Source organism: Amaranthus tricolor, chromosome 12 (genome assembly GCF_026212465.1).
Source record: "Amaranthus tricolor cultivar Red isolate AtriRed21 chromosome 12, ASM2621246v1, whole genome shotgun sequence".
Lineage (NCBI taxonomy): Eukaryota > Viridiplantae > Streptophyta > Magnoliopsida > Caryophyllales > Amaranthaceae > Amaranthus > Amaranthus tricolor.
In genome coordinates this window covers 338,279-361,331 of record NC_080058.1, presented here as the reverse complement: position 1 = coordinate 361,331, position 23,053 = coordinate 338,279, and the positions used below count along the sequence as shown (strand labels likewise).

At 32.7% G+C, this 23,053-nt stretch overlaps 3 protein-coding genes across 6 annotated transcripts; all 3 read right to left on the bottom strand.

The window, feature by feature from the left end:
• Window positions 1-1,383: 1,383 nt before the first annotated feature.
• On the bottom strand, window positions 1,384-7,781 carry LOC130796948 (transcription initiation factor TFIID subunit 9-like). 3 transcript variants are annotated; one of them, XR_009038774.1, is made up of 6 exons: window positions 7,640-7,781; window positions 5,641-5,920; window positions 4,948-5,258; window positions 4,595-4,634; window positions 3,069-3,167; window positions 1,402-2,499 (listed from the first exon to the last, which is right to left on the bottom strand). XR_009038774.1 is itself a non-coding variant. In XM_057659400.1 (3 exons), exons 2-3 carry the CDS (start codon window positions 5,896-5,898, stop codon window positions 4,992-4,994), a joined length of 525 nt encoding a protein of 174 aa, XP_057515383.1. In that variant the 5' UTR covers window positions 5,899-5,920; window positions 7,640-7,781; the 3' UTR covers window positions 4,664-4,991. The 3 variants fall into 3 exon arrangements, 1 of the variants encoding a protein (XP_057515383.1); XR_009038773.1 differs by having other exon boundaries at window positions 1,384-3,167; XM_057659400.1 differs by lacking the exons at window positions 1,402-2,499; window positions 3,069-3,167; window positions 4,595-4,634 and having other exon boundaries at window positions 4,664-5,258.
• Window positions 7,782-8,975: 1,194 nt separating this feature from the next.
• On the bottom strand, window positions 8,976-13,266 carry LOC130796947 (cytochrome c oxidase subunit 5C). 2 transcript variants are annotated; one of them, XM_057659397.1, is made up of 2 exons: window positions 13,036-13,266; window positions 8,976-9,450 (listed from the first exon to the last, which is right to left on the bottom strand). In XM_057659397.1, the coding sequence occupies exon 2, from the start codon at window positions 9,422-9,424 to the stop codon at window positions 9,233-9,235; it is 192 nt and encodes a 63-aa protein (XP_057515380.1). In that variant the 5' UTR covers window positions 9,425-9,450; window positions 13,036-13,266; the 3' UTR covers window positions 8,976-9,232. The 2 variants fall into 2 exon arrangements, with proteins under 2 accessions (XP_057515380.1, XP_057515381.1); XM_057659398.1 differs by lacking the exon at window positions 13,036-13,266 and adding an exon at window positions 12,301-12,771.
• Window positions 13,267-16,969: 3,703 nt separating this feature from the next.
• Window positions 16,970-20,234, bottom strand: LOC130796946 (probable rRNA-processing protein EBP2 homolog). Its single transcript, XM_057659396.1, has 2 exons — window positions 20,018-20,234; window positions 16,970-18,117 (listed from the first exon to the last, which is right to left on the bottom strand). Exon 2 carries the CDS (start codon window positions 18,093-18,095, stop codon window positions 17,187-17,189), a length of 909 nt encoding a protein of 302 aa, XP_057515379.1. The 5' UTR covers window positions 18,096-18,117; window positions 20,018-20,234; the 3' UTR covers window positions 16,970-17,186.
• Between the last annotated feature and the right edge of the window lie 2,819 nt (window positions 20,235-23,053).

The window sequence follows — 23,053 nt, the reverse complement described above, 5'->3', positions numbered from 1 at the left end:
TTTAGATATACAAAATGATCATTAATAAATGGCCTAAAAAAATTCAAAGTAACAAATAATCTCAATGTTAATTAATTAATACTCTATCTCGTTCCTTATTACACGAGCACTACATGACTTCTTGGTTATAATAATGGTTCTGATATCATGTTAAAAAAACAACGAACTTAACTTTATTTTTAAGTCATCATTTTGATTTGTTCAAAAAAAAAGTCATTATTCTGATCGTTGTTAATTTTATACTTTGTCCAATAATTATGTCATTTTCATATTAATATATAAATTATATTCTTTTCGTGGGTAGCTTTACCTCCTTCGTTTTCCCAAAACAGAAAGGCTAGGCTAGATGATCGACAACCATACTTGCATTGATGTTTATTATGGAAAGTTGTTTTCAGAATCTAATGAGGAGTGTGTCTTCCACTCTTCTCTAAGGGATAAAACTCGTTTTGTATTCTTGATTCTGAATTTTTGATAAGAGTATAAATATTAATTGGTATACAATTAAGCCTTTATTCCATGCCACTTACTTTTCTCTTAAGGTATAAAAAAAATTCTTCTTAGTTAATTAGATGGTGTAAGATTATTTTTATTGGGCTGATTCACATATATTTAGTGTATTTAAATGATCACTTACAATTTTAAAGTAATTAATTAGAAAAATTGACTAATTATATGAGACTGTCTCGTGGTGAGATGGTCTCATACAAGACGAGTAGGAAAAAGTCATCCAACCTTTTTGTTATAGCAATGGTATGATGGCGTATATTTAATTCTATCAAATCCCATTTTGGATGAAAAATATTTAATGACGTTAGGATAATAAAATGTTATATAGCATTAAAAAAAAGCCAAGAAAGGAATGTCCTCTTGTAGTCATGTTAATTTGTCCCTATAGATGAATGTTTTGATAGGCATAGTACATATGATTTTTCTCACGAGGAACAATTAATTTACGACACATAAAAGATAACATAATCAGTCAAATACTGTCCCAATCTTCATGCTTTCTGATTAGTGATTATGAACGATAGTATAATATGGGTTTGCAACGAGTATATTTTTTTGCAAATTAAAAAAAAAAGATAAATAAGATTAAAAACTAAGCATATTTTATGAAAAAGTGAAAATAACTTCGTGGATGAGAGTTAAAAAAAAATATAAGACATATTCAAAAATTAGAAAAGTAACACATTCATTGAGATAGAGGGTGTATACAAATAATTTGAGGCTTTAATCATCATCATAAGCATTTGATTGATTGATTGATTGATTTCTTTGAAATTATATCATCAGAAGCTATATGACGTCTTTTTCATACTTTATTACATTCTCTTAACATGAGTCCATTGAACTAAAAATATAAGTGAAGTCATTATAAAACACTTAATAAATTATGCTATCACGAAAAAAATAATTCTTAAATAAGAGTCCACTGAGGTAGAAGCATCTTAGCATTCCAATTAGTGGTAGTGGAGTAGAATAACTCTAAACTTGACCCATCTATGGTAGTCAAATAGTTATGTAGTTGAACTACAATTCATAGGAGCATCAATGTGTTTCAAATTCTTGGGGCGCATATTACTTATTTTACCAATAAGTTAATTTTTACATAATATGTCAGAATGCATTTCCTCTATTCACTCCTATCAGTTTTTAAAATTTGTCGTAAATTTAACTTTTAAAAAACTTTCACTTTATTTTATATACTCTCTGAATCTTATCTATATTCTTAATTTATTTTTTGATCTCATTCACACATAACTATTCCATCTCATTCACAAAAAAAATTATATGAAGTATCAACTATCTTATTCTATCGTGTCGATACCATGATGGTGGGCTAAATAAATAACCTAATTCGAGTTACCACATACAGATGCTTTTACCCTTTACCGTTTAGTGGTAGCTGACTACTCATTCGGTGTCTAATATGCTACAACAATATGCAATTAGCATAATTATTAAGAAAAGTGGATATGATCTCATTAACTTGTATGAATAGTGAAAATAGAAATATGTAGAGAGAAATTTAAGATAGTGATGAAAATACTACGTAAAATAGAAATATTATAAATTTTAAAATAACAAATAAAAATAAAAATTATAACAATCTCTTGTATACAGAGAAAGTAACTTTTAAGTAGAAGAGCTACTCTTATGAGGGACTATCTTTCAGTGAGACGACCTCAAATAAAGAGTCTATATTCTCATAATATATATGAGATGTACTATTTATCCCATGTGTGAAGTGCGTCTCAGTAAAACTGTCTCATACAACAAAATGTGTAAGTAGAAAGAATAATCGGGCTTATGGCCCATGGGCACATATGATTTTTATTGTCCCATTCTACTTTTTAGGATGTTACCAAGTCAAGCAAATAGTAAATCCCTCTAAAATTGATAGTGACAAAACAACTATCTGCTTGTTACAACTTACAATCTTTTTTCCAACTTTCCTTATAATGTCGCCATACTCCAATATTGCACTGCATAGGACTACAAAGACAAGAGTTGACACGATATAGAATGATCGATATTGAATAAATTTCAATTTTATAAGATGACCAAGTTATTATAAAATAAAAATCTAATATGGTTAATCTAAAAGATATGAAAGAAGTTATTAACATTTTAATTATTTTAGCCCGAGATTTCAGCTCGAGATCTCTTACAATACAACGATAGAACGAGGCAAAGTAGTTGATTTTGAATACTCGAGAGTCAGAGGTCGAGAGTTGAGAATCGAGGGCCGAGATCTTGCTCTACCCGGAAGAAAAGGGTAGAATAGTTTCACCAGAAAGTTACATGATTGAATGAAGATATCTGGCTAGGCTATTTTCCCAAATAAAGTTAGCACTTGCAATTTGCAAATATGCAAAGTGGACAATTAAGTCACTTTCTAGTGTGACTTCTCGACAATGCCCTATTGATTTTGACCTTACTCTTTTTTAATTGGACTTCACGGCCTAATAGAAAAACAAACGAACATAATGGACCCCAAAGCTTTGGTAGTTGCTAATTTTTGTTTAAAATAAATAAAAAATAATAAACAATAAAAATAATACCCTTATTAAAATTTGTCTTCATCTCACATAATTTTCTTCCTCCAACCATATTCTTCAATCCCAGGTGAAGCCAAGTTCTTGAACCCAATCTGATCTAACCTGAAAAGATTTACCTCATATCAACTTGAAGTCAAACCATATTAACCCGAATACAATCAATCTAATATCGACTTGACTTAGTTCCTACAACACTTATCTCTTATATAACCTAAATTCAAACATAGCTCGAATTGATATTGAATAGGCTAAAAACTAAACTCGGAAAAACCTAAACTCAAACCAACATGGAGTCAAACCTTAAAGTTAACTTGACAGGACTCGAATACAAAAGAAGCTCACCTCAAAGGACACAATCCAAAATTTGAGCAAGTCTCAATTTATTATAATATCGACACTTTTAACGTTTGGCATAAAAACGTTTTGTTGCTACTTAATCCCTACGACCTGTAGCTTTTGTTATATAAACTATTTTAGTCTATCACCTGGTTTGTTGCATTATCATTGTAAAAAAAAAAACCGCACCTATAATACCCTACTAAAATCTACAATTTATTTCTCCTTAAAGGATTAAAATCTATATTACTTCACTAAAGGACATAACCCCACCTACAATACCCAACTAAAATACCTATTTTTTCCCATTTCTAAACTCAGAGGTAGAGGAGTACTTCACTTGAAATTTAAAAAGTTTTCCTATCCACAGGTACACAAATTTGAACATCATAAAAATCACCTATGTGCATAAACGTACGATCTAAGTAACTTAAAACTCATATTTTGCTTTTGACACAAATAGGGACCAGAGAATTCAATCAAAAGTTATATTTCTCAAACCATTTTGGGGTATCATGTGTTCCTTCAGCTCATGGCCAAGGATTCGACCAGGCATGATTCAATCAAGATGTTCAGGTTCCTACTTAACCAGGCACGATTCAATCAAGATGTTTGGGTTCCTACTTGACCAGGCATCACCCCGACCTTGTAAATTATAATTTATAATTGGTTTTGACTTTTGAGTCAAATTCTAGGCATGAAATCTTCCAAAATCCAACAAATTATCAAATCAGTTAAGATAAAGATATATGAATAGTCTAGTTTCATAAGTCTAAATTTCAAAAATAAAACACAAATCAAGATAAATCTAGAACCTAGAAACTAGCAAGTTTACTTGGCAAATTCTCTTGAAGTACCAACTACCTACCAACTACCTACCAACTACCAAGTCTAACAATCAACAAATTTATTGCATTAACTTTCTTAATGAAATAAAAACTGTCACCACCAATCTTTTATATTTAACTCGTGTTGCAGATTAAATCATGATAAATGCAAGTACATATCATGTGTCACCGCAATTTACGTGTGCTATATAATGTACTTATAATTCAATTGACCAAAATAAAACTAACAAAACAAGATTTACCCGGAAAAAAAATATAAAATCAAAGTTGTACTATTTCTAATTATCCAAAATATACTAATATAATGAAATGATGTCATTGAATAGGACTGATAAAAAGTCTAACCTTGATTGTTGTAAGCAAATGCCTATTCTCCAAGCATTTCCTATACAAATTTTCAAGATAATTGATGTAGTAGTTAGAACAATTTTCAATTTCAAAATTGAACAAAGGCAAAGCCCCCAATACAGATAATGAGGTATATCATCACGCCCGCAAAAGAATATAATGTACAGCATGACGATGATTGTAATCTTCACACATTGATGTTATATTCGCTACAATATTATCAGTAAGATACAGGCACTTCATGTTCCAATTTGATAAGTAGCTCATCAATGTATAAGCTCCTACATTACTCTTTATTAGTCAAACTCGAAATTTTGAAATCATATACATATCACTTCCAGAAATCTCACCTAGGTAAATTAGTCCAGCATGAAAAAGTACATGTGTTGAGAAGTTATTTTGGACGCTGTGCACCCAGAGGGAACGAAACCTTCTGCAGAGTGTTCCGAAGTGCATCAGTCTTTGGCTGTTGAGATGTGCTAGGAGCATCAGCCTCTTCTTCTGTTTCCTCTAGTGCCAGGGGGTTTTGCATATTTGGTATCACTAGCTGGTAGTTAGGGCTAATCAGGGTATCTTCTTCAGGTGGAAGTGGGATTCCAGCGCCTCCAAAAGTTTTTGGTAGCGGTGTTTTGTTCTTATTTCTAGCCATCTCCAAAAAAAACTGTCCACGCAGATAGCAGAACTGTTAAAAAAAGCTACAGAATAGGCTAAACGGATGTGCTTAAATTACAGTACACAAACCACAAACACCTAATGAAACATGAGTATAGCAGCATTCCTTAGGTGTAATCTTTACAGCAAAACTGAGCCAATGAAATCGGAGTTTACAAGTCAAACGAAAAACACGTATGTTTTATTCTAAGAGATTCTCTCTTGCAAATCAAACTTCTCCACACCAATTTCTTACAGTTTAATTAATCAACAACAAAATAGGGAATAGGTATCCCAAATGGCCAAACAAAATCCAAACAGAAATGAACTCAATAAATGCACAAAAAACAAAGTAATTTTTCTCGAAGAGAAAAAAGGGGAGCTAAGAATACCTCTCGTGGTGGTGGTTGTGAGAAGCTGGAATTCGCTTTTGATTGGATGGCAAGCTTTGTATCATCAGAGTCAATTGTGTCTTTTCCAGCATATTCTGAGTAAACTTGTGCATCCGTCAAGATGTCTACAACATATCTATACCACAGCTCCAGAAATTGGTGCACAACACGGGGCTCGTGCTCCTCAACACCCATAGATCTTAACAATGACTTCACAATTTTTGCATCCCTTGGCAAGTCTTCCTCTCTCTCTGCCATGACCCTCAAAACCTAACACTACCTGATGAGGATTGAGTTTCATCAACCGAGAGTATTGGAAAAAAGTTACACATCATGTATTCGTAAAGTGGAATCATAAATCACAAACAGTTAGCTCAGATAGCTTTAAGGGTGAAGAGAGGGAAGACCAAAAGGCTATATTTTAAAAATAGCTATTGGGATGGAAGAATTTGGAGGGATGGAGGAAGGAAAGGACTCATATCCATTGTTTTGATGGTAAATGGGGAAGGAAGAGAAACAAATTAACAGCATAACTCCTTCTAATAGAGTAAAAATTTTCGAATTGTACAGATTTTGAAAAAAGAGAATAATTTTAAGGAAGGAAAATGTTTTCAAGGTGTACACATTTATAACTAACAATGTCAAATCCTAAAGCCCAACAATATGTATGGAAGATAATAATTTTAGAGAAGGAAAACATTCTTGTTACTTCAACCTTTCCTCCTATTTGATCAAATATCAATATAATATACATCAGCAATAAGGTTTTATCTCCCAACCAATGATAAATAGTAGTAGTACAACAGGTGCTGCATAACTCCTTTGTTTTTGGATGTTTAGCACTTTTTTGGCATTTAGGAACCTACTGGCCCTTTCATTTACCTTAATCTTCACTCCCCTCTTCCTTCATCTCTACGATTAAAGATCAAGTGAAATGCATCTCAAAGACTCTAATTTCCATCATTGCACTAGTTCATGTTCATTAAGAATCAAAAAAACCCTCTTAAGAAAACCATTAACACCAAAACCACAAATCACATTGTATACAAACATCAAATGGGGGGCTGAATAGACTATAGGAACTTAGATTTTGTAGCTTCTAGGTGAACTCAAAGAGACAAAGATAGAAAAGGTATTTGTTTAGTGGCCGAGATGATAGCTTTTCAGCTCTAATTCACACCTATCCAGCACAAGTACTACAAGTGTCACACTTGTATTTTAATATTCAGACCTTTTGCTTCTCATCCCTTCCTTGTCCCCATGCCCAACTTGGAGCAGCATATATGCCAACATACCATGAATACTATGTTCTTGTATAACCTCTCAACACCATTGAAAAATCCATGACAACTAGCCATAACAAAGACCTCAATTCTTGACTAGTTCAGTAGTTCTACAATCTGAATCCCAATAGCAATTCGCTGATCTCTTAGTTTTCTCTTCCCCACAAAACATAACACTGACTACACTAAGAGATTGAGCCAAGTAATTAAATTTTCAGCAAAAGCAATTTATTTCCCGGAATAACAAATTACAACAGCAAAAACAGCAATGCTTTATTCCCATAAGATATGCTCCGCTACAAGAACCAAAGTGAATCAACTCATGACATCGCCCGTGACAATTACAGGAAACACAAGTTCACAGAATTTACCCCTCCCACAAATAACCTGGTTGATGTAAAAGCTAGAGTCCTAAGTTTCGACATCTCAAATTTATAATTCTGAAAATGATAAATTCTTAAAAACCTAATAATTCAAAATCTGAATATCCACATTTCATACTTACTACATCACTCGAGTATGGAAATTCTTCAATTTATTGATAAATTGGTCAAATCACTACTAGAATTTCACTACTAGAATTCTTAATCCCTCAATTTATGAAGTAAAAAACAAAACCAAAGGATTCAGTGACAGTGTATAAAATTTTCACACATAAAAAAATTTGAAAAGGGACAATATAAACTGAATTGCCAGGAAAAAAATCAGAAGAATACCAAATCGAACAACAGCTCAACCAAAAGAGAAAACTTCGCTCCGCCGCCGGTGACTGAGCGACCTCGAGTTTGAAGAAAGTGGTTGCGGTTTTAAGGTGCCTGGGGTCCGAGTTAATTTCGATTTTTTTTCCGCTCTTTTAAAACTTCACTGTTATAAACATATAATGTAATGATAACTGGAAAATTACACATGGTAAATCAAATTTTTTCGGACTTTTTCGTGGTAGATAAATCTTTCTTAATGTATATAGTGAGATTGACTTTTTAATTTTTTTCACGTGCTAGATAAAACAAAAGTTTTTCTATTAACTGAACGCTATTTTTATTCAACGTAATGACATTGTTTTCAACAAACAAACGTCGTGATCACACTAAATGGCCACATATTTCGAAATTCAATCGAAATAAATACTTAATTTAATGTGAAACTTAACATTTTGTGTACCACATGAAAAAGTTGGAAACTCAAGTTCACCACATGAATTTAGAAAATATTTGTGAAAAAGTCAAAACCTCAAGATCGATACGTAGGTTACCCGCTATTTTTTTTCTTTTGGATGCCAAAGATAATTTGATGGTTAGCAATTTAATCAAAAATTGAAAAATATATTTTACTTTTAACTATTTATATTTCTATATTAATGCACTTTTCAATTTATTCTAAAAATAAAGCTCAATTTAATTCAGGGCATGTTAGGATCCTAGGCCTGCCAAACCTGGCAGGTTCGGGTTCGGGTCCATGTCCAAAATTTTCAAATATTAAGGGTCTGAATTTGAATATGGGTATTTATATCTAATATCGAATATGGGTCTTTGTCAGGTCTAGTTGGACTCGACTATCCCTAAGTCTCTCTTTATTTGAGGGTTTAATTGACTATGCGCATTCCGCTTTGCCCACTCTTTGAAAAAGGTATGGTATGTACTTATCTTTTACTATCATCATATGGGTGTTGTTTTGTGCTATGCTACAATTGCCTTTGCATTGCTTCTTTATATATTGAGCTTCCGTTTAATTTGAAATGATGTTCTCCACTTTCCCATAGTCTTGCTCTTGCTACCATAATTCGCAACAACTGTTTTATAGATCTTTTAGGCATTTTTCAAGTTCCTTCCCTTGTGAACTAGCCCCACTACTAGATCAACATCAGAAACAGGGTATATAAAGACATTCCAAATAGATCAATATCATATTTTAAGTAGCAGCTTCAACGTTTGCAGCAAAGCTCTATCTAAACAGTCAGCGAGAAACCAGAAGCTCGCAAATTCACAAGTGATTTCAAGAGCACCAAAACAGAAATGAATAGTCTAAGAAGTTCAGTAAAAAACGCATACGAGATCATATAAGCAAACAGTTGAAAATTATAGTAATTAATATGTTCTCATAAGCATTCACCAAAGAGACAATGAAAACTTCCCGAGTTTACACCACAGCTCCCCTAGTACAAAATCAACATCATAACACTATCAATTACCAATACGAGAAAAGATTTATTAATGATGAATGAGTTTTATGCACTGCAATACACCACAGCAGAAATGACGAAAGGCTGTTCAAATACACCAACTTAAACAAAGTATTATTCGTTACATGGTTTACTCTTCCACAACCACACTGATCTGGCCTTTCTCGAGCATGTCATAGAAGGATCTCACTTTCCTTTGTTCATTCCAGTGGTGCATCTTCCACAAGGTACCAGCAGCCAAGCCAAGTCCCATCCCGATAATTATCTCTTTCACAACACTGGGGCCTTTCAATACAGCATGAGCAACCTTTGAACCAGACATTTTTATCAGCTGAATGTAGAACACTCCTACACAATAAGGGAGAGAAAGTAAGGTCTAATCATGGTACGCATTAGAATCATTGTTATTTTAATAAAAAAATTTGGGAGAAAAAAACCATGAAATAATAACTCCACTAACTTAGTAAAAGAGGGGTATCTTAGATATTATTGTATGAGTTAGTTAGTTGGTATACTCTAGAAGTAAACTAACGAAAGGAAAACTAATACAAATAAGCAAGGGAAAGTAGAGTAACATATCAAAAATAATGTTTACAAATTTGGTGAGTTTCATGCTCATGTCCTGAGACCACCTCGAAATGCTTGTATTTCAATCTTTCAGATATAATGCTTTGGATTATACTAATAAATATCCATTTACATTTTCACTTTTAATCATTCCATTCATAGAGTTTCTTGCTACTTTGTTACTATCTTGCCTACGAACTAATATTCTGGAATCTAGAACAATGACTGATCCGGTCTATTACAAATCATCAATAATAAAATGATAACTCTACTAACTACCCATCTTTCTAATTTTTTGCCATTGATTCGAAATGAGACTAGCATATAGATTTATCGAAACGGAGAAAATACTATTTTTTTTCATGCAAGGAAGATGGATGAGCGATCGTCACCCCGCTTTGCAGCCAAGAGTCCTATTAAATCCTAGGATATCATGAATAAACAATTCTCTGAAGGAACTTGCAAGGTATGCAACATACTGAAGATAAGGGAATTCATGAGTCACTATAATAAGCTAAAGCAGCCGGTGGTGATCAACATAGTGGTGAGAGGGGTGAGGATGGGAGTTCGTGTGGCTGGGCGTGGGTTTGTAGTAATGACATTGCACCTACTGCGAGAAAGCAAAGTATGACACAATGTGCTATGAGTAAAATGCGAAGGTAGAAAATTGTATTCCTTTAATGATGAGTGAATTCTTTGAGTGGCTCAAACTCTCAAGAGTTTCAACTCTATTTTTAAATACAAGCATAATCCTATTCTTCCCCTCCCCTAATACTTCTATATACAAAATATGGAATGGCTTCGTATTCAAGAAATAAAAAACTTGTAATTAAACTAAAATATTCTTTTTAGAGATATCTTTCTCAATTGCCAATATTGTTGTCTGTCCCTTAGCAAGTGAATCCTCAATTCATGAAAAACTGATATGCAAACTTCACATGCAAGCTAGTTTCCTATCAATCACCTTATAAAATAATCAACTTAAAACAATCATACATATAAACATACATCACTAGCTTTCTTTATAAGCTAGTAATCCAAGCTCCTTTCTTTTACATTCTAGGACCGTCTCAATCTTAATTATTGATTTGTCACCTCATCAGCTCATCTAATTGCTAAATTTATCCCACTCTTCATTTCTTCACCGAGTTTCTAGTGTGTTCTACATCATTCTATATTTTATCAACGCCATCTCTAACAAGTTAAAAATTGTCAATATTACATAAAAGAAATGCAAAACATTGATGATTGAAGTGGTAGCTTAAGATACTCAAATTTATCTTTCCTCTTTTTTTGTTGTTTGTTCAAGAACACATTGTCATGACTTTTTCTTTACAGTTTTACCACTCAATTCACTAGCTAGGGTGCCCAATTTTACAAAACTAGTGATCTTAAGCTACATTACAAGGTTAAAAAGATGAATGCAACAGTCTCATGCCATTTATTCATTTAATCAACAATAAACAGCAAGCCCACTCAGCTTGATGATGTACCAATCACACAAGTACAACAATGTCAACGCCTTCCTTAATCCCAACGATATAGGATAAGAAACAAAAATGCAATATTATTCATTTCTATTCACGGTTAAAAATTGAACCCCAAACAAAACAGACCATATTTGTGTCACACTTTGTTTGGATAACAATTTTGGAGAAAAAAAAGGGAGGGAAGGGAAAGAAAAGGAAGAGAAAGGAAGGGGAGAGAAATAGAAGAGAAATAGCTCTTGTTTGTATAGGAGGGAATGGAAGGGAAAGGAAGGAAGATGGGAGTTTTCCCAAAAACCCTTTCAATTTTAGAGTGATTGAAACTTTAACAAAAAGTATCCATCAAATCCTTCTAATTTCCTACTTTCCAAATCTTTTTCCTCTAATTTGCTATCCAAACAAGAGATTCTTTCTCTCTTCAAATTCCTTCCCTTCCTTTCTCTCCATTTCCTTCCATTCAAACACACCCTTAAGAAATTAACTCAACTAAAAGCTTAATCTGATTGTTGAAACTCTAGAAAATGTTATATACTTTAACACGTCCCTTCACACGAGAGCCCTTAAGAAGTTTGGAAACACCACGGTTAAATATTCTATTTTAAGTGAGGGGTGGTTGAAATTTGAAACTGTGACCACTAGTCATTGATTCATGTTAAGGAACTAATTCAATCAAAAGCTTAAACTAATGGTTGAGGCTCAAAATATCTTAAATACTCTCAACAATTAACATTCAATACTCATGCCCAAGAACCCAAAATTTCAATCCATCGGTTTGACTACAATCCTCTTTTCTCTAAAAACCCAATTTCATCATCTCAGGCTCTCCAAAAAAATCCCCCTATCCAGAAACCCAAAACAAAAAACAAGAACAAAATTTTATCAAATACTAAACCAGATAAATACTAGACAAAACAACAAAGAATTGATAAAACATAGAATAAAAAAGACAATATTCAGAGACTAATTAACATACACTAAATCAAATCCAACCCACAATCTAAATTTAACAAAATGAAATTAACAAGATGTTGACCTAAAATTGACCGGAGAGAATAAATCAACCGCAAGGAAAAAGAAATAAAGATCAGAAATAACTGGATGTTTACATAGATGTAGATCGATCGGTGAGAAAAAGAGAGCTTACCAGAAAAATATATGTAGAGATGATCAAATGAGAAGGATATGAGGATTGAGGAGAGAGGATTCGCGAAACTAAGAACAGAAACGATTGTTTGTGACTTTCTATTTATTTAAGTTAGAGAGGTCGGGTTGGGTCATTTTCAGGTTCGGGTCATATATAAATGGGTCAATAGACCCTTAACCTGAACCTGAACATTTAATTAAATGGGTCAAAAATTGAAACCCCGACCTGATCCGTATCAAGTCGGGTCAACCTGCTAATAATCCATTTAACTGTTTTCTTTCAGGTCATTTGACCAATTTGAGCCATATATTATATTCACATTTCATAATACAGACTATACAATATTATGCTGGAGTTGAATGTTTATGGCTAAAACACAGTATAATTTATGGCTAAAACTACTGCGAAAAATGTTTTTACACGTGATATACTGATATTATATCTCCTATTGACATTTTCAGCCATTAATGGCGATCCAAGTTACTGATCTCAATCGAACACAGTACAAGCTTCATAAAGAAAGATTCCAGATCTCAATCCAAACACCATTTTAGTGAAGCATTTTTATTGAGTTTTTTGAACAGGAAAACTAAGAATAATTGAAGATTGAATTGAACAGGAAAATAAGAGCAATCTTATGAGAATAAAGAACATGAAAATAAGAACAAGAAAAAATCAAAGAACGTATGAATCACAAAAAAAAAAAAAAAAGAGAAAGAGAAGATGATTGAATACCCGGCAAAGTGCTGGAAGATCAGGTAGATTGAATTGAAGATCACGTAGATTGTTGATGCTTTCAGAAGATTGAATCGATGCCTTTGATGGATGAGGAAGACAGAGACGCAGAATGCAAAGTTGCAAACGGCGCTATTCACTATTCAGTATTGAATATTGAGTTTGAGTATTCACTGCTTTCATGCTTTGTCACTTTTCTTTAGAGTTTAGACGTTTAGGTATAAGTTCGGGTTATGTTGGGCCTTTATTTGTTGGTCTCTTTAGGTTAAATATTAATGGTCGACCCATTTATTAAATGGGTCGACTTGACCTGATTGACCCATTTAATAAATGGGTTAAACATGTTTTTTTTAGGTTTAAATATTCAACATGAACCTAACCCATTTAATAAACAGATCAGGTCAGGTTGACCCATTTAATAAACAGATCAGATCAGGTTGACCCATTTAATTAATTGGGTCAAAAATCCAAACCCAAACCCGCTAATTTCGGGTTGGTTTAAGATCAGGTTAGCATGTCGGGTCAGCTTTTGCCAGCCCTACTTTCTAAGAAAGACGTCGGTTGAATCTACAATTGTTTGGTTGCATTGGCCGGGCTTTTTCCTGGCCCAATAGCTAAATTTTAGAAAATTTGAAATCTTTAGTGAAAAATTAAAAAAAATGAATCAAATAATCCAACTTTCAAAATTATTACGAAAATACGCGTGAAATTTCTAAACCTGAAGTTTGGGACTGTTCGCAGTTAGGTCATAAAAGAAAAAATAGTTGTTCGCAGTTAGTAACTGCGAACTATTTGACCTGTTTTGACCTGTTCTGCTCCACAAAAACAGGTCAAAATAGTTGTTTGCCGTTACTAACTTCAAACAGCTATTTTGTCTTTTTTGACCTGTTCGCAGTTAGTAACTGCAAACACCCCAAACTTCAGGTTTGAAAATTTCACGCTTACTTTTGGAATAAGTTTGAAAGTTGGATTATTTGGTTCATTTTTTTTATTTTTTGACTCAAAGATTTCAAATTTTCTAAATTTTTACTGCTTTCGGCCCGGTTGATCAGGGTTATCGTTTCATTCACCAAAATTTGAAACAAATAAGCAAAAATATATTAAAAAATTACATTATAACTAACTTTTAAAACTATTTTCTAAGATAAGCAGTTTTTTTCCAGACCTGAAATTTGAGGCAGTTCTCACTTAGTAACAGCAAACAAAGGCAGAGGGTTCAAAAAAAGCAAAGGGTCTATTCGCTGTTACTAACGGCGAACAAAGCTAAAACCTGGTCAAATGCGGGATCTGCTGTTTTTAGCTCGCATCTGTTTGTTGTTACCTAATAGCGAACAAAGACTAAAGGTCAAAAATAGTCAAAGTCTTTGTTCGTTGTTAGTAACAGAAAACAAACTCATTGACATTTTTAACCTCCAATCTTTGTTTGCTGTTACAAACAGCGAACAACCCCAAACTACAACTTTAGGAAAAAACTACTTATCTTAAAAATTATTTTGCAAAGTTTGCTATTATGTGAATTTTTTATATTTTTTTGCTTACTTGTTTTAAATTTTCTTCATTCACCAACAGCTCGTCTCTTAAGAAACCGTCTTTTTTAGAGACGTATATCAAGCCCAACCCATTAAAGATTATTTTTTTACTTACCGTATTCTTAATGTCTATTTACACTATCCTTAATGCTTACTTATTGTATCCTTAATGCCTACTTCTAATATCTTAAATATCTTAAATATCTATTTACATCATTTTTAATGCCTACTTCCAATATTTGAAAAATAATATAAGGGGTTGGCTCACTTAGAGATGGTCTCTCACAAGGATTTGTGATTCACCAATCGGCAGTGCTCATTCAGGTGCTCTTTTGAGAGACATCTTTTGTAAAGACGGTTCTCAAAAGCCTCGTCCAAATTTAATTTATATTAATTTAAAAAAAAAACAGTTGCTGAAACCAAAGCGCGTGTCAAGTGGAATGTGAAAAGTCACGTAATATATTTGGGGTATAAAAACATTTAGTTGGGGTTATAACATATTACATTTGGTGTTATACCAGTATATATTTGGGGTTAAAACATAATTTATTTGACATTATAACATAATATATTTGAAGTTATAACCCCCAAATATATGTTGGTATAACACCAAATATATTATGTTATAATCCCAAATAAATGTTATTATAACCCCAAAAATAGTATGTGACTTTTCACATCCCACTTAACACGCGCGCTTTGATTTCAGCAGCAACTTTTTTTATTTTTCTTAACTTAACATAAATTAGATTTAGGCTGGGCTTTTGAGAATTGTCTTTTACAAAAGACGGTCTCAAGTAAGAATTTGTGGTGCTCATTTATTTTATTTTTGGAAAATATCAATGGTTACCTTGTGTTTTTGCACTTTATCTTTGATACCCTTGTGTTTTTTCGATTAGCAATGGTACCCCCAGCATTTAATGCTAATTACAACCATGACATTATTCAAGTTTTTGCTGTTATCTTACCGTTAAATCCTTTTAAAAGGAAATAAATAACGAACTAACCATGATTGGTTTTAAAAAGGATTTAACGGCAATATAACGGAAAAATGTCATGGTTGTAATTAGCATGAAATGCTGCCATGCTGGGGGTACCATTGATAATCAAAAAACACAGGGGTGCCAAAGATAAAGTGCTAAAACACAAGGGTATCATTGATAATTTCCCTTTTATTTTTCAGCTTGTCTTGTGTGAGACCATCTCACGGTGAGACAACTTCAAAATAAAAAGCTCATAAGCTAAAAAAAATTTTATTATTTATTATTTAACCCAAGTATGAAGTATGAGGCATGTGTCATGGTGACGCTGTCTCATATAAAAATTTGTGTTTATTTTTTTGATAATGGCAGTGCTCATTTCAAGAAATACTTATATGATGATAGGTAAGGCTATAGCCTATAAGATGTAAGTTGTTTGGTAAAAATTCGAAATTAAAGTAAATCAAATTGAAATATGATTTTGGTTTAAATTATTTTAAATTTGATGTTATTTAAATTGGTTTTAAAAAATAATTGAACAAAATGAAAAGTTTGGGTGTTTATTATTAAGAAAACAAATGGTATTTTTTTTTGAGATCAATGGAAGAGAGAAAAAATAGCCTAGTAATTGTATATTAATATGATTTAGCCTGTTTATTTTGACAAAGAAAAACGTTAATTAGTAGGAGAATAAGATAACAATAAATGCTTCATATAATTCAAATTAGTTGATACACTTTTATTTTCACGCTATTTAAAATATTATTTTAACAAATATGTTTAGTTGCACATAATTTAAACTGATCAAAAGTTAATGTTAAATTAAAGGCATTGGAATTTAAAACGAATTTAACAAAATCTTTAAACTATGATTTTTCATACTAAGTTTGTAGAAATATATTGTCTGAAGTTAAAAGTAAATAAATAATTAAGACACACTAAAATGATAAATATAACAATTAGAAAATGAATATCAAGAAACATGAACGAAAAAAGTAGAAGTATGATAGCAAATAATAAAAAAAGAAGAGTGGTGATTTGCCCCATTTTGGAACTCATTGTAATCCTATAATTAAGACTAGATTACTTGCACCCAAATGAAGAATGTGTTCAAGCTTAGGGTTAGGGCTTGACTCTTGAGCCATAAGACCGTGAAAATCAAAGTTTGAGGTCTATTATTGTATGTCCTACTGTGCTACTTACATTGCGCGCAGCTGGTACAAAATTTTTAATTTTTGACCATAATACACTAATGACCTCTCATTCAAAATATAGTTTCAGTCCATGCAAACCGTGACCGGTAACACCTCCATCCGTGGTAAAGAAATGTAAGTAGGATATTTTCCACCGGCCATAGCTGCCATCAGAGGCAAAGGACTGACGGTACAAAAGTTGATCTCAGATTATATAGTCGATGCACTGTAATGCAACACCATATAACGCATGCATAATGCAATGACAAACATCACCTGTCTATTACTTCCATAGACAAATACCATTGAGTTCCCCTTTAAATACCATAATATGATAAACATCTCAAAAATGGGGTAATCAGATTCAAGTAATATTACAAAAAGAAACAGCCTAAGGATCACATAAAGCCAACCGTAAAACATTATCTTTTAACCAACGGAATAAAGAACTAGGACATCTTTCTTTTCTTATTACCAGAGCGAGACTTGTTATTGAATCCTCTAATATCGTTCGTTGTATCTGCAGTGTTCTGTTTCTTCCCGGCTTTCCTGCCTCCAAACCCGAATTTGGAATCTTTGAAATCACGGCCCTTCCTCTTTTTATCCATGCCCTTCTTGCCCTTGCCACTAAACTGTCTTGCCTTCCCACCAGATCTATCTCCAGGAGCCACACCAGGAGGTCCTTTACGTTTCCCTCCTAGTGGCTTACCATCTTCAAACGACAACTTCATTTCATCCTGATCATTTGCAAATCCGCTTCTTTGCCTCTGTTTTCTCCACTTCTTAACAGATTCTATCTGCTGCTTTTTCTCCTTAGCTCGCTCTTTCTGTTTTTCTGCCTGAACCTGTTTAGAAATTCTCTTTGCCTCTCTAGCCTTCCTTCTCTCCTCTTGTTCTTCTCTTTGCTTTTTCTCAGTCAATAACTTCCCTTTCACTTTTTCCATATGAGAATCTGTCTTCACCATCTCAGCATAATAATCAAAAGGCCTTAGATAAGGGAGCCCTTTTGATTCAAGCTTTGCAAAGGCTTCCCTGGTTCCTTGTAATGCTTGTGTGTAAAAAGACGCCTCGCGTGCAAGATCATCATTTACATCCACTTCTTGTTCTTGATTAACGACTATTGAAAGAGTATGCATCCAATCAACTTTATCAGGCCAACTAATCTCACTGAACTTATCAAGAAGACCTTCCTTATTGTTAATGGCAGTCTTTGAAGGTTCAGTTAACTTTATGTCATCTCCTTCTTCATCTGACTCAGATTCCTGTTCTGACTCAGATTCATTATCAAAAGTATCAAACTCCTCATCATCAACTGAATCATCTTCATTGATAGAAGGGTGTTTACTTCGGACAACCATCTGAGATCTCTAGCAAGTTCACCTAAAGTATAAAAAAGTAAATAAGATTTAAAAACAGGAGCTTTTCACAGAGAAGATACATATACAACAATGTAAAGTCTTAATCCTGACTTAGTGGAATCACTCTATGAATCAAAACAAATCAACGTGAAAGAATGTCACTATCAAAGAGTAAACTTCATGTGGCCCATCTTTCATACTAATCTATAGCTAAGAGCATCAATTTCAGCCATAGTTACATAGAACGTGGAACGTGGCTACAGGAACGTCCGTCGCTAATCACCACAAAATGCAACCCAAATCGCTCAATGTGACATCCCAGTTTAAAAGACCTTTTTTAAAAGGTATTTTGGGTTTTGGCCTTCATTTACAAATTAAATAAAAGAGAAGGTAGAAAAAAACGAGATGAAACCTAAAAATCAAAAAAAATTACACTTGAAAATAATTTCTTAAAGCAAAATAATCATTTTAATTTACTTTTTTTTTCAAATATATATTTTATACATAATGTATCTCGTACCCAATCGTTCCCGAGTCGATCTAGGTTGCGTTCCGTGTTTACGTTCTCATTCTCCGTTCCAAAACAAATATCGTTCCAGGTAACTATGATTTCAACAGTTTACCGCATATATTCTCCTACTCCATTCATTTCAATCTTTTCACACAATCAAACCCAACCATATAAACATAGTTTTATGGTAACACAAATTCTCATTTAAGTCGGTATCACTAGGAGACGGTTTTAAATTGGACTAAACAGAATAACTAAATTAATTGAAACATTAATACAAGATTTGCTCTTACAGTAAAGCCACCATAAAACTACAAACGGAATGGAAGTTCAATGATAATAAATTTAGAGCGTGCATAAACTGATGTTAAAACACAAGATACACAAATCATTTCATAAATTAAAAATTAGAAGCAACCAATTCAATCAGGGGAAGGCCAAGTTAAGACAGAAAAATAGAGAAATTCACATCTGCACCTATTCTTATCCAATCACAAGAAGAGAAAAGAGATCAAATATTAGTAGTGCAGAATTGTCCATGCCATGGTTTCCTAGACATATGAAAGAAATACCTTAGGCATAGAGCATTCTTCGACTCCATATCTAACATAGATAGATATAAACAAAAATGAAAAATCAAAGTGAAAATGTTGTAAAGGATAATGCCTAAAAGCCTTTGGTACTCTCCACTTCCTCAAGACATGAAAAAAATCTTCTCACAAAGACTAAAACATTATTTAATTAAGGCTGAAGGAAACAAAGTATATCCATGTTTAGATATAAGAAAAGACAAGAGAAAGAACAGCGCAGAATTGGTCTGATTTTACAAAAGGAAAAAATTTTCAGCATTGAACAGCTTATTCTGGCTCTTTGATTACAATTCAGTGAAACCCCGACCTGATCTGTAGCAGGTCGGGTCACCCATTTAACCTTGCTTTTTTTTTTCAGGTCATTAAACCCATATATTTCAGGTCATTATATTATATTCACATTTCATAATACAGACTATACCATATTATGCCGGAGTTGAATGTTTATGGCTAAAACACAGTATAATTTATGGCTAAAACTACTGCGAAAAATGCTTTTACACGTGATATACTAATATTATATCTCCTATTGACATTTTCAGCCATTAATGGCGATCCAAGTTACTGATCTCAATCGAACACAGTACAAGCTTCATAAAGAAAGATTCCAGATCTCAATCCAAACACCATTTTAGTGAAGCATTTTTATTAAGTTTTTTGAACAGGAAAACTAAGAATAATTGAAGATTGAATTGAACAGGAAAATAAGATCAATCATATGAGAATAAAGAACATGAAAATAAGAACAACAAAAAATCAAAGAACATATGAATCACAAAAAAAAAAAAAAAAAAAAAGAGAAAGAGAAGATGATCGAATACCCGGCAAAGTGCTGGAAGATCAGGTAGATTGAATTGAAGATCACGTAGATTGTTGAAGCTTTCAGAAGATTGAATCGATGCCTTTGATGGATGAGGAAGACAGAGACGCAGAATGCAAAGTTGCAAACGGCGCTATTCACTATTCAGTATTGAATATTGAGTTTGAGCATTCACTGCTTTCATGCTTTGCCACTTTTGTTAAGAGTTTAGACGTTTAGATATAAGTTAGGGTTATGTCTGTTGGGCCTTTATTTGTTGGGCTCTTTAGGTTAAATATTAATGGTCGACCCATTTATTAAATGGGTCGACCTGACCTGATTGTCCCATTTAATAAATGGGTTAAACAGGTTTTTTCGGGTTTAAATATTCAACCTGAACCTAATCCATTTAATAAACAGATCAGGTCAGGTTGACCCATTTAATTAATTGGGTCAAAAATCCAAATGCAAACCCAAACCCAAACCCGCTAATGTCGAGTCGGTTTCAGATCAGGTTAGCAGGTCGGGTCAGCTTTTGCCAACCCTACGATTCACAGCTTTTGGGAATTAAATTTTCACGAAACTTATTTTTTAAATTAAGTTGTTAAAACATCTTATTTTATTCAAATTTTCACAAACTTAAAACACAAATTCTCAAAAGAGTCCCACGGTTTCTATGAATTGAATTGATTGAGCTTTTTTAAAAAAAAATATTCAAAATATGCTGAAAATTTGAAATATATAAGACAATTTATTAAAAAAAATAAACAAAATAGTATAAGTTTCAATTTTATTCCAAAAGTAAGCGTGAAATTCCTAAACCTGAGGTTTAGAGCTGTTCGTAGTGCAGTTAGTAACTGCGAACAGGTCAAAGAAGACAAAATAGTTGTTCGCAGTTAGTAACTGTGAACAGCTATTTGACTTGTTTTTGTGGAGCATGTTCTTCACAGTTACTAACTGCGAACAGGTCAAACCAGGTCAAATAGTTGTTCGCGGTTAGGTCTTTTTTGACCTGTTCGCAGTTACAAATCTTGACTTGTACAATCTTTATTTTTTTGATAAATTGTCTTATACATTTCAAATCTTCAAATAAGCTTTGTAGCGTTTTTGTGTCCGAGCTTAAAGTAAGGTCTTGTTTGTTATTAGTAACAGCAAATAAGAAAATACCATGTTAAAAGTCAAAAAAATTACCCCTAAATTGTTTAATTTAAGGTCATAATTAATACCTCAAAATTAATGTTTAAAAGTTATAATTGATAATTTATAATTTATAATTTATAATTTATTACTTGAAGATGAAAATTGATCAATTTAAGGTTATAATTGATGCCTTTAACTTCTAAGATTATAATGGCCTCTTTAAGATTATAAATAATTGATCATTTTATCAGCTACTCTTGTGAGAGATCGTATATCAAAGAGACGACCTCAAAACAAGAAGCCCACATTCTTATTTTCTCTTGAATTTGTATTAATTGCGCAATTTAGCCCATATATCTAACGCGTCTCTTGAAAACATTATTTTTCACAACAATTTGTGTTGTACTCCTTATAAATTATCACTCTAGGGTCAAAATTGATCATTATAATGTTATTGATCAATTTAAGAAGGTCATAATTAATCTATTTAAAGTTATATACTTGACATTGATCACTTTAAGAAATTGATCATTTTTAGGTCAAAAATGAGTAGTTTAAAAGTCATAATTGATTCATTTAGGGCTCGTTTGGTTAATGGTACTAAATAATGATAATAATAATGATTTATGGTGTAAAAAGTTCCATTAAAAGTTTATGTCATTCTCATGGTGATGAAACTTTGATCATAAAAAAGTTTTTTTTGTACAAACTTTCATTACCACCTAATACCACCTCTTCCAACGGTAATGTGTTGGAATGAATTTTATGAAAAAAAGAGATGATTGGAGTTGGACAAACATTACCATCAAGGTAGACAAGAGATTTTTCAAGTAAAATTACACTGGTTTTCACTCCCATTACTACTGTTTAATATCACCTACCAAACGGGTCATTAAGGTTATATACTTCAAGTTGTATTTAATCATTTTAAGATTAGAATTGATCCCCTTTAGGTCAAAAATTATGTCAACTGAAAACAAACCAAAATATCACCAAATTGAAAATGGGTCAACCCTATGTTTTAGTCTCACTAGGAGACCGTCTTTCATGATAATTTGTGAAAATATGCACTTACAATTTTAAAGTGACCAATTATAACTTTAAAGTGGTCAGTTACAGTTTTAATAGTAAAAAATTAACATAGGATATCAAATTGTATTTAAAATTTTTTGATTTCTGCATGACCGCATCTAATCGCATGACAATTGCAATATCCAAAATATTGACTATTTGACATCCGAAATAAAGTTATGCAAGTCAAATTTAAAATTCAAATATCTAATATATGATTTAGCTTTAGATATTTAAATTTTCTAACTAAATATCTAATTCGATTTAAAACTTAATTTTTAAATTAGATCCTGAAATTGGAATAGAATCCTTGAATTCAAATCCTCATTACCATCATCCTACCCAGTGTACCTCGTTCATAGAAAAACTATGGACAAGGTCTGGAAAGGAAAGGACGGCGGCAACTCATATCCATAAAAGACAGCACGAGCAAAGAAGTCCCCCGACTCGAGAATCCTCGAATTCAAATCATTAAATAATTTTGCTTAACCCCGACTAATGATTAGCATCATGTATCCCTTTCGCATCATGGTTTCATGATTTCATACCTCCTTGTATACCTCTTCCTTCCCCCTCTTGATTCTCTTCTGATTGTTTGTTGGTATGGAGAGTTGTGGGGCAGATACAGGGCGGGAATGGAGTGGGAATTAAGGTTGGTATTATTGTGAAATGTAAAAGGTATACGGTATACCCAATTGGATAGTCGGAAAATAGGGATTGTTCTAATTTTTAAGGATTGGACAGATGTGAATATGACATTTTACCAATTATGGTGTCGTCAAAATTACATGTAAAACGAGCACAGACAACAAGTACAATACATTAGATTGTAGAATAACAGGACGCA